We start from the raw sequence: 11,105 nt of genomic DNA on the forward strand, positions 1-11,105 counted from the left end.
AAAATCTTGTATGATAATAAATTGCATCACCTGTAATTCTACCCCCGCAAAAAGGTTCTGAAGTTTACTGTATTGTGTCGAGCCCCCGCGCGCACGGTCCAGGGAGATCTCCTGATAACATGGGGATTGATGCAGGCCATTAACCCATTCTGGGCGGGCACTCATTTTGGTGTTAGCACTATGTTATGCTTTATCTATTGAAAAATAGCAGATCTACAAGCTCATAGCGCGCCACCGAGTGGCGCGCTACGAGCTTGTAGGTCTGCCATTTTTGAAAAATCAAAGAGCGACTGACATAGAAGACATTTTTAGAATCTGATCTCAGGTCAGAATGGAAAACTGTCAGGATGTATAGAAGACATTTTTAGAATCTGATCTCAGGTCAGAATGGGTTAAAGTAGCGTGTGCGCCCGGGGCTGGACGGGTGCGTTCCATTTGGCCTCCCCAGCAGCACTGTATATCAGCATGTTGTCACCTGGGCTGATGTCACAGTGGGTCCTTCGGCTAAGAAAACACGCCGTCTGTCTTCGGCGGGTGACCCAGTGCAACGACTCACTCACTACCCACTAATGTGCTACTCGTGCCGAGGGGTGGGTGTGCTTGGGTTCACGTCCCCTCTGAACGTCATATATAACCAATTAGCCATTCCGCATGTGTAACTAGAGAGGTTTTAACAAAACAAAAATGATCTGTGTCAGCTTGAAGGGGGGGATTTTGTTAATTTTGTAAAACCATGACTATTATATTATCTAAGCAGGCAGCTCAAGTCTTTTATCGCTTTGATAAGAGGTTTATGACTTTGCACAGCAGCATAGCAAAAGAATGGAGGTAGCCGAGATGGTGGTTGAACATGTCATTGGCAGGACACAAAGGTGCAAAGGTCATGATCCAGCTTTTTACTGATTTTGACAACCCATCACAGCTAGGTGATTTTTTCCCTTCTTTTAATATACTTGTCCACCCAGTGACTCTCCCGTTGGAACACTTGTGTGCACTTGTTCACTGTGCACCGAGGACCTTGAAACAATTCGACAATCCTGTTCTGGGAGGGCAATTTGTCCTTTGTGTGCATCCACATGAGTTATACCTTTCCGTGTGAACAGGGTCACTCCTGTTTATCTTTTCATAATCTCCCTCTTTCTACCCCAATCTCTCCCTTCTGTCAGGAACACCCTGTTATTCTAGGAAGCAAAGCAGCGGCCGTCTTGTCATCAGGGGAGCGTGGATGTTTGGATATAAGCACTGGGGATGTGTCATTTAGTCAAAGGACAACCTTATTTCAGTGCGCGAGCCCAGTGCGTTTCAAGTTACCAGGGTAAATTGTCCATACAGCTCCATATATTCTGTCAAGCATTTTGATAAAGACTCTTTTCATGACTTTGTGATATTGTTGTTTTGACTCTATCTTTGAAAGACTAGGCATGAAGTTGGCTACTGTCCGGGATACTGTACCTCTGAGGTTAGGCTACACATACACAGAGCTATGAATGAATGGAGCTCTTTTGACAAGAGTGTGCTATAAAGCCACTCAATTTCATATGAACTATGACAGCACAGATAATATTTGTCAACTTGACCATCACTCCAAAACGTTTATGTGCCAACCTAAATGTGTGAGGTCATACACTTGTCAAAGAGGCGTAAGATATTCAATTAAAACTTTATTCATACAAGACATTTCATAAACAATTGAGAATTGAGTGTGCAAGGTACATGATGCATTTGACAACACCGGTTTAAATGAAAACAGAATCAAATAGGTAATGTTATACATTCAGTTAAAACCAATACAAAAAACTGCAGAGCAAACATCCAAAAGACAAAAAAAGAAAAAGAACAAACTTCTACATCATGACAGCATAGGCAGGTCTTCTGGGTGTGAAAACAACGTGTCAAAACATTGGATTGTTGTTTTGTTCATGTGGCATGCTGAGCCAAAAAGGATCTTATTCTCAGAAGAAGCTCCTTCTTGACACTGTCTGGCACTAAGGCTGAAAGAGACAGAGAGACATTGGTCAGCATGACATTACAGAGCAGCACAATTTACAAGTCCTCTAGCTAGCACAGTGGTTCTCAAACATTTTCATTATTTGGCCATCTGATGATCTGATCTGATGCCAACCAGCCACAGCCCCACGTCCTGTCAATGTAGCAGCCGCAATTTGCAACACTAGATCTATTTCATAATGGGTTGAATCTAGAGTTTCAATACCCTCCATTGACAGCCCATAGATCCAAATCGAATTTCCGCTTGGATTAAACGACGTCAAACTCACCAACATTGCAGCTGTAGGGCAAGCTTGAATTGTCCTCTTTCATTCTGCAAAGCGTTTGTTTCATAAAAATCCACCATAGACATGCTATGAGCTACTTTGTCAAGAAATTCTGTGCAGGTGATTCCTTTTTTAAGTTTTTGGAAGCGCTCGTAGAAGTCACTGAACGCCCTGTTTCGAATTTGCACATAATGCAGGAGGCAGCAGCACGACCCCTTAATAAAAAAAGAGTGCTTCCAAACTCCAAAATGTTTTATCACGGCATGGAATTTCTTAGCGGAAAGTAGCTCATAACATGTCTACGGTGGATTTGTAAGAAACAAACGCTTTGCAGATTGAAAGACGATAATTCAAGCTTGCCCTACAGCTGCACTGTTGGTGAGTTTAACGTTGTTTAATACAAGCAGATCAGAAATGGGCTGTCAATGGAGGGTATTTCAACTCTAGATTAATCCCATTATTAAAAAGAAATCTAGTGTTGCAAATTGCGGCTAGTCAATGAAATTTGATAGAACAATTCAGACTTACAGAAAGAAACGTCTTAGCAACGATACTGCAGTCCAAACAGAATAGAGTTATACACATAAGTGCACATTTGAGACAACCTGGCCGTGAGTGTTTTAAATTACATGCATCATAAATAAAATTCCTCATAGAACATGGCGCTCCCCTGCCGCTTACATTTAGCACAAGACATGGAAAAGATGTGTTGAAAAGCTACAGTATAACCTTGCTAGTAATATAAGTGAGCACACTGAATATAGTCTACCTACATACCTCTTCCTTTGGGGGTGATTTCCACCACAAGGTCCTCTACGGTTACATGCTCCAAGCCCTTCTCTTTGATGACTTCTGCAATGAGGGAGAGAACACTTCATTACAAACTAGAAATATAGATCTTTTTTTTGCTAGCCTGCAATCTGGCCACCAGATCTACATGAATTAATATAGACGACTTTAACACATTAACACTGGGAAAGCATCAGGTTTTACTTTTAACCATAGTTTATACTTTGTATTCAATACAAGCTCATGGTGTGCCACACTATAAGCTTGTAGATGCTAGATAGATAGATAGATAGAGCATTTTTCTCTCTCTCTTTGGTTCTGGCGGTCCCTGGAATAAAATATTGAGATGGGGTCTGCAGCCAAATACATAATTTATTGGGAGTGGCATTGACATGAAAACTTTGAGCACCACTGAAACACCCTAAAAAACCGTTAGAATTTATTCTTTGGTATGAAAGGTGCTCTCATTTGTACCTTTGCAGTGAGCCTTCATTTGGTCCTTCCATCCACATTCAGTCAGCTTAGTTCTCAGCAGCTCCTTCAACCTGCCGACCAAACAAATCCAAAGTGCAGGTAAGATCACTGGACAGTCAGTGTGTGTGTGTGTGTGTGTGTGTGTGTGTGTGTGTGTGTACTGTCCAGTGAACAGATTAAAAAGTAATGTTCAGATTAATTGAATATGAAGGATCCCAATGGAAACAATTAAACCATAGGCCTAGTGGTTTCTTGGGTTATAATTGTATAAATCCTCTTTAGCAGACCTTGTATTGAACTGCACTTTACTGTGTCCCCCCCTCCCCGCCTGAAAACTGTTAATAAAATTAATCAAATCAATCAATCTTGTTGACATAACAAGAAGTCTGCATCACCTCTCTCGCTCTCCCATTTCAGTCAACTTCTGGTTTATGGTTGCCCTCATTTTGGAATCTTTACTCATATTCGTGTACCTGCGAGATAAGGAAAAGGACAGCATGTCATTTATGGTTTGTTAGTTAGTTGGCGATGCATTTTGATAATGCTAAGAGTTAGCTGCTAATTAGCGAACAACACTGTCGGCTAGGGAAGCTAAGTAGCATATAGCCTTTAACAAATTCCTTAAACCACTCACCCCAAGCAATAAACAAAATGCGCATGATGTGTTTAACACATCAAATTACCGAGGTCAAAATTGGCAGATTCAATTGTTATTGATATAAACACAACAACCTAATATTCCTACACAAATCAGATTCCCGCATGGAACAATGTATCGGCTGAAGTAGTTCCTAGTTCCTATACCTACTTGCAAGTTGCAAAATGTAATCCTCATTTACACCACTAGATGGTGGTATTGGCCAACAGATTAATCGTTAAGGATGGCGACGAACACTTCCACCCTTTATGCAAGAAGGAGATGCTAAATTAAATTGACATTGATTGTCTTAACTTTGTATAATTCACATTCTGAATAGAGCATAGCAAAAATATAATATAATATCTATTATTTTAAAGGAGAATTCCATACTAAAAGGCTTTCTTACCTTTCTTTGTAGTTGTTACGTCCCCATCAAAGAGGTCCAGGTGTTATTTTGTGCAAAAGCTCCTTATTGGCTATTTCCCCTACCATAAGCCCTAAATTAATTGCATTGAATTGAATGGGATGTATGGGGTGTTGTGCTAATTCGCTTACCGGTATTTCCATCACTCAAAATTATATATATATTTTTAATCAAGCCATCCAGGATCCTGGTGAATCATGACCATAAAACCTTGTTCACAGAATCAAAGGTTGTGATTGATTGATTGATTGATTGATTGATTGATTGATTGATTGAATACTTAATACAGTTTAATAACAGTTTGCAAGTACAGTACAGTACAGTACAGTGAAACAATTCATACAATGATGCTAAAAGGATAACACAAAAATCCCTAAGGGCTTGTTTCCATTGTGGTGGGGGGGCGGGGGTTTGATTGACTGACTGACTGACTGACTGACTGAATGACTGATTGAATACTTTCCCAGCCAGCACGCCCACTTGGTGCCCATATGGTTTCAATGCGGGATACATGGGTACCAAGTGGGAATGGGCTTGAACTGGGCAAATTATGAGGGTCCCACATGGTCTACATGTGGGCTAACTGGGCATGGGTTGGAAGTGGGCCAAGCCCATGTAGGTCCAGGTAGAACCCACTGAAAGCCCAAATGGGCAAGCCCAGTTAGGACCCACTAGGGTCCCACATAAATTGCCAAGGTGGGGCTCACCTAGGGCCCAGGTAGAACCCACTTAAAGCCCACACGGGCAACCCAGGTGAGAACCATCTGGTGCCCGCTGACATTTCCATGTGGGTCCCATATAGTTATCCCACCTGGCTCCCACATAGGCAGCCCACCTCTAAACCATATGGGACCCACGTCGGCGTGCTAGCTGGGTTATAGTTTGCAAGGACAAGTACAGGTAAGTACAGTACAATACTGTCTCCTAAAAGGATTTATCCAAGAAAGCATTATGGCTTGTTTCCATTTGGGTCCTTTAATACTCAATTCATAGAAAAGTGAGATTGGTTGTGACATCATAGGTAGATAGTCTACAGACACAATGAGACAGTGGGACAATAGCCTGCTTTTGTCTGGAAGTTTGGACCTGGTGCACTATTAATCCTAGGCTAAAATGTTAAAATGTTCCTGTCTACTATGTTGAGGGTTGTTGGTAAACATGCACAGTGCCTTATCGTAATTGATTTGATTCTTATTTCTCGTAATGTGGCTCTGCAGCAAGTTCACAACAACAAATGCAATATGCGCCCTGTTCTTTTGTTGTATGCTTTGTATTTTTGTGTACTGCGGATAATCTGCAAAACAGGCGACCACATTACATTATCTTATTATGCCCAGGTATAGGACTATATCAGTGGATTTGCAACGTTGCGACAGATATGCCTTTCAGTAGTCTGGGCTGCTTCTAAACCCACCATATCATTTCTATTCCAAATTAATCCCAATAGACGACCTACTGTCACTTATTTTTTGATTTTCTTTTAAAACGACCCTAAGGACATAATTTCAGTTGAATCAATGAGGTGTGTCCACTTTTACGTTTCACATATCTTTTCTGCTCTTGGGCATTACAGAGAGTATACCTACGCTCTGTGAGCTTCTGTTATCTAATCTATCTGAAGTTTTGGTCGAGTGAAGGCTCAATGGAAGGGTAACGAATGGATTAGTTCTATTTATTTGAGATGTAGAAAATAAAGTGTGATGTTAGAAATCTTCACACAAAGCCACACATTTTTCAAGAAAGCAGACAATAAAGACAATCAAGTAGGGATGTCTGATATTATATCCCATAGTATTGTGTCACAATAAAATAAATATTGTGTTAATTCCACGACTGCATATATCGGTATCGTTTGATATTGGTATCGGAAATTAGGAGTTGAACAATGTCAGGATATTGGATATCGGGGAAAAGACAAAATAAATCTGACAATAAAATTAAGATAAGACAGATACTGACATTGGCTGGTGTCGTTCAAAAGCTCTAAGTAGGGAAGTGCAACGATAAGAAATGGAAGAATAAGCAAACAAACAAACAAATCCCTAATGTTGAAGCCATGATTGATAAATAAATATATTTGTTGGTTGTTGGTTTTTTTTTGCCTTTTGTTGGTAGATGTACAGTAGGTAGACAGGAAACGGGGAGAGAGAGAGAGATGGGGGGAAGACTCACAGCAAAGTTCATCAGGATCAGGACTCGAACCCGGCCGCGACACACTGTCATGCAGGATTACCAGCCAAGGTGCACCATGAATGAACCACTTAACTTAAAGTCAAACTTTCTCCGGAGAACAAAAGGCATTAGATTGTCTGTCTGACTGCCTATCTTCTCAATTAAAAATCTGGAACTTTTTGGTCTCTATAGTCTATGAAGTTGAAAACCGTCAGATTTAAAGGTTGGAGGCTGAGCTCTTCAGTCTTATTATTTCATAGATGCTATATGACAGCCTACCACCACTTCTGTTCTGCTCTGCAGCTCAGTTTAATTAAACACTTTACTGACTTCTGCAAGGCCTGTACAAGTTTAATAGCCCACGCTTTATTGAACTTAACCCAATAAGACCGGCAAAGTATTTGTGTCATTTTTTATTTGAGCTAAAAGGCATTATTTTATACTTTGGCTATGCAAAAATAGCAGATACACATGAATTTGGGAAAAATTGAATATGTATTGACATGAATAAGTTTAAGTACTGTAGCAACGTACGTTTTTCTGAAAACTGTAGAGAATCAGCCTCAGGAGTTAATGAGTTAAAGTTCCCTATAGCAGAGTCGGAACCTTTCCCAAACTGACAGGTGGTCCAAAGATTTGCATTGTTGGAGACGAAAGACCAAAGACGGAGGTATAGCCAAGTTTGAAGAGAGGGGTTTCAAGGCTGTTACACATCCAGAGAGACAGGCTCTCATGCCCCTTACAGAAAATGATGGTGTGAGAATACTTTTTTTATTGCTCGTACAAGGTTGACTCCGTTTAAATTTCATGGCTAAATAACCGAATCTGTCTTCTGGAATCTCGTGGAGAATTATTTCCCATCTGCCACAGAGCCATGGATTGAAGTGGATTGCCATCTCCAGTGTGAGGCGTCTATGCCGTGCAACACTTTATGACAGACTGATGGATGGGTTGCAGGTTAACCTTCCTTGTCAGCGGGTCTAGACTCTAGAGGATGGAGAGAGACAAGCTGTCCATCAGCAAGTGAAGTTTGATTTAATTAACAGCTGGTATTTTAGTCTGTGGTGGTTGGACGTGCAGAGGATGGTGACATGATGTCAGTATGTTTCTTATCGGCACGATGCAATCGTGTGTGTGTGTGTGTGTGTGTGTGTGTGTGTGTGTGTGTGCCACTCTTTAGATTAAAGGACCTGCTGTCAGTGATCTGCCTTTGGAGATTGAGAGGGAAGGGACATACGGTGTGTGAGGAATTGTCCCCCCAACCCACATCCCGCGAAACCATCCTTATCTCCTCTCCCCAACCCCCGTCTTCCACAAACTTTTCGAATCCCCATAGTATACTTTAGCTTTAGCTTAATTACCAAAGTTATCTGGCCGGGAGCAGCCCAAGGCAGCTGGACAGCATGGAGCGTGGGGTGGCAGGCGAGTGGGTGAACTTTCAGCACAGAGGATGCATAGAGACTCTCTCTCAAAGGCTTCTTCATGAAGTTAAAAAAATCTTTAAAGAATCTCATCATTCGGCCTATGACAGATGCGATCACCCCAAGAGACTTTTATGGTTTGCCTTGCCCTTGTAGTCAACAGCCCTGCCCTTTTCCAAGAGGCCAATTAAGCTACTGATGTCCTAATAACAGTTATATGGTACTTCAGCTCACGCTTGGCACTATTAACAAAGCAAACACCCACACTTCCGTGAAAGCAAGATGCAGGCAGGGAAGAGTGAACCAGCTGCAGCAGCCCACACGTTGTGTAATGTCCTTTGTCTTGTAATGTGATGACAAATTATTCCTTTCCAACGATCATAATTAACACACAATCAAAGGCAGTGTTCATTTAACTGACAGTGTAAAAGTGGACACTTCTTACACTCCGGATTTTGCTTCTTTGAGGCAGCAGCCTAATGATTTTTTCTATTTGATACTTAAACAGAAGGAGCAAATATATTATTCAAGCTAATTGAACCGTGAGGGTGTGAGGCTCTTATGGTCTGCCTCGCGTTCTCTGAGTCCAGGGAGGAGGGAGCAGGTGCTATTGCAGTTTGTTGGATATGATTCTTCCCATTCCATGGATTTTGTGGAGTAAAATAACTCTGTATTCAGTCTCTCCAGTCAGCACATAAGGCAACTACTTCACATAGATCAACCTTTATTGATCCCAGCCCCAGGTGTCATATGGCAGCAACAGCAGAAAGCATAAAACACAGGAAGGGTGGAGGAGGAGTAGAGAGATAGATATGAGTAAGAAGAGGGAAAAAGTTACCACCTGGTCCGCAAAGCCATGACAGATGAGATGGGAGGCAGTAGACGGTGTGTCGTGAGGCACATAACAAAGTAAAAAGAAAAACTGAAAGGAAGCTAGCTGCATAACATAACCAAAAGTGTCCCTGCAGGGAGAAAGAGACTGTACCAGCCACAACTTTATAGACTGGACCCAGGTGTTACCAGTTGGCACTGACCTGACAACCCAACAACGATGACAACTACTGTAAGTAGACTGATTTGCAAGAAAAAGGAAAATCACAAAAATACATATATCGTCTATGAACGGATATTGGTACAGATTACTGGTAGTGGGGGGCTCGGTGGTGCCTGCAGTTGGTAGCGCTGTCGCCTCACATCTAGAGAGTCCTGGGTTCGATTCCCACTGGGGGCGTGTTCTCTCCTCAGTGCCCATACCCTAGGTGGGCACTGAAGGGCACAAAAAGGGCCTTTTTGTGTGGATGTTTTTTTTCTATAAGTTTTTGCAACCCATTTTCTCACCCAGTGTCAATTATCTAATGTAATCCTGGGTGCTACACTTCCTCTGCCAACTTGGGGGGGCAGCGGACTGACCTCATGCTTCCTTATATGCATGAGGAGTCCAAGCTGCTTCTCATCACCTGACAGGGGGGAGTTTCCCCGGCCAGATGTAGCGCGGAAGGAACACGTTATTCCGAATTTCCGACCAGTTCCTTTCCCCTCCATCAGGTGCCCCGGCTGGCCAGGGGGAGGTCGTTTCGAGACCAGGATTACTGCATGTTTTTTGTGAAGGTACCTACCCTAGGGGACACGGGGAGAACATGCACACAGAAAAGCCCTTTCGCCTCGGGTGTGGGCAGTGGGCACTGATGGAGGGGAGAGCACGCTCCCAGTGCCTACAGCATCCCCAGCGGGAATCGAATCCAGGACCTTCTAGCTGTGAGGCAACAGCACTACCAACTGTGCCACTGTGCCCCCCCTTTCTGTGTGGAGTTTTTATGTTCTCCCCGTGTCCCCTAGGCCTAGGGTACATAGGTACCCTCACAAAAAACATGTAGTAATCCTGTTCTCCAAGGGCAGATTCACACTGACTTGGCAGATGTTGTGGTAGTGTGAATGCTGTGTACCGTTCCCCGGAGCGGATCACCCAACCATTCCCGGGACCACATAAAAATGTAATAATAATAATAATTAAAAAGGATAACCGCTAGTGGAAACAAGGCTGAAGGCTGATCTATGCAGTGATATTCAACTGGTGGCCCGCAGGCAAAATTCGGCCCATGGGGAGTTTTCTTGTGGCTCTGGACATTGGAATTCCATATTAAAAAAAATATATCTTCGATAGTTTGTTGTACAGGATGACCATTTTGAATGTTTTTCATAACTGTTAACTGAAACTCTTTACTGGTTAATAATTAAGGCGTTCACATCAAGGCATGTTGCTTGCTGTCCACTGTGTGCTATAGCCTAGTACAAAATGATGTCCATTGTTACAATAATAGGTGCAATCATTTGGTGACTCATAACTGCATTTATGCATTTTGATGTTTGAGAGGATCATTTCTGTGCCAGTCCAGACCTTTCATGCACATGACATGCAGGCTTTGATTTTGGCTTTGAGAAAAAAGGAAAATGATGTATTTCAATGTGTCCTGTTCACCGTGCCCTGGCTTGGAATGGTCTTTGTGGGAAGAACAGTGCAGCCGAGCTGGCATGGAAGTGTTTCAATGCATGTTTGTATGGAAAGGTTTTTTTTTATTATTTTTGAGTGCCTGGCTGATAAGGGCACAGGCTATGATGACGTGTTTCATGAATCTGTCACGGCATTCAGCCCGGGACGCCCTTGAGAGATTTAATTAAACATATGACTATGTGTAAAATCCAATGGGTGGACATGGAGAATTATTTCTTTGTTGAGAAATAGCTGAAATGTTAAAGAACCACCTCACCGATTTTCAGCCTATCTTCATATAATTGATCCTCAAGATTTGACCATTTCTCTAAGACATTATTGTTAGTGTGGTTATTGTAATTATTTTTTTTCTTAGAGAAAGAAAGAGAGAGAGACGGAGACAGAGAGAGGATGATGTGTTTCA

General features: G+C 42.2%; 1 protein-coding gene across 1 annotated transcript; it reads right to left on the minus strand.

Moving 5' to 3' along the window:
- Positions 1-1,641: 1,641 nt before the first annotated feature.
- eny2 (ENY2 transcription and export complex 2 subunit) lies at positions 1,642-4,344 on the minus strand. The gene is made up of 5 exons (XM_080767768.1): positions 4,171-4,344; positions 3,932-4,009; positions 3,537-3,607; positions 3,051-3,125; positions 1,642-1,991 (listed from the first exon to the last, which is right to left on the minus strand). The coding sequence occupies exons 2-5, from the start codon at positions 3,997-3,999 to the stop codon at positions 1,918-1,920; spliced, it is 288 nt and encodes a 95-aa protein (XP_080623894.1). The 5' UTR covers positions 4,000-4,009; positions 4,171-4,344; the 3' UTR covers positions 1,642-1,917.
- Between the last annotated feature and the right edge of the window lie 6,761 nt (positions 4,345-11,105).

Source organism: Protomyctophum bolini (assembly GCF_963924005.1).
Source record: "Protomyctophum bolini genome assembly, chromosome: 7".
NCBI classification, from domain to species: Eukaryota; Metazoa; Chordata; class Actinopteri; order Myctophiformes; family Myctophidae; genus Protomyctophum; species Protomyctophum bolini.

What these genes read in the sequence shown, in the direction of transcription:
- eny2 (XM_080767768.1), bottom strand. Translation starts at nt 3,999, where the DNA reads ATGAGTAAAGATTCCAAAATGAGGGCAACCATAAACCAGAAGTTGACT. An exon ending in GAAATGGGAGAGCGAGAGAG is followed by an intron (nt 3,608 to 3,931) that starts GTGATGCAGACT and finishes TTTGGTCGGCAG; the next exon opens with GTTGAAGGAGCTGCTGAGAA. An exon ending in AATCACCCCCAAAGGAAGAG is followed by an intron (nt 1,992 to 3,050) that starts GTATGTAGGTAG and finishes TGTCTCTTTCAG; the next exon opens with CCTTAGTGCCAGACAGTGTC.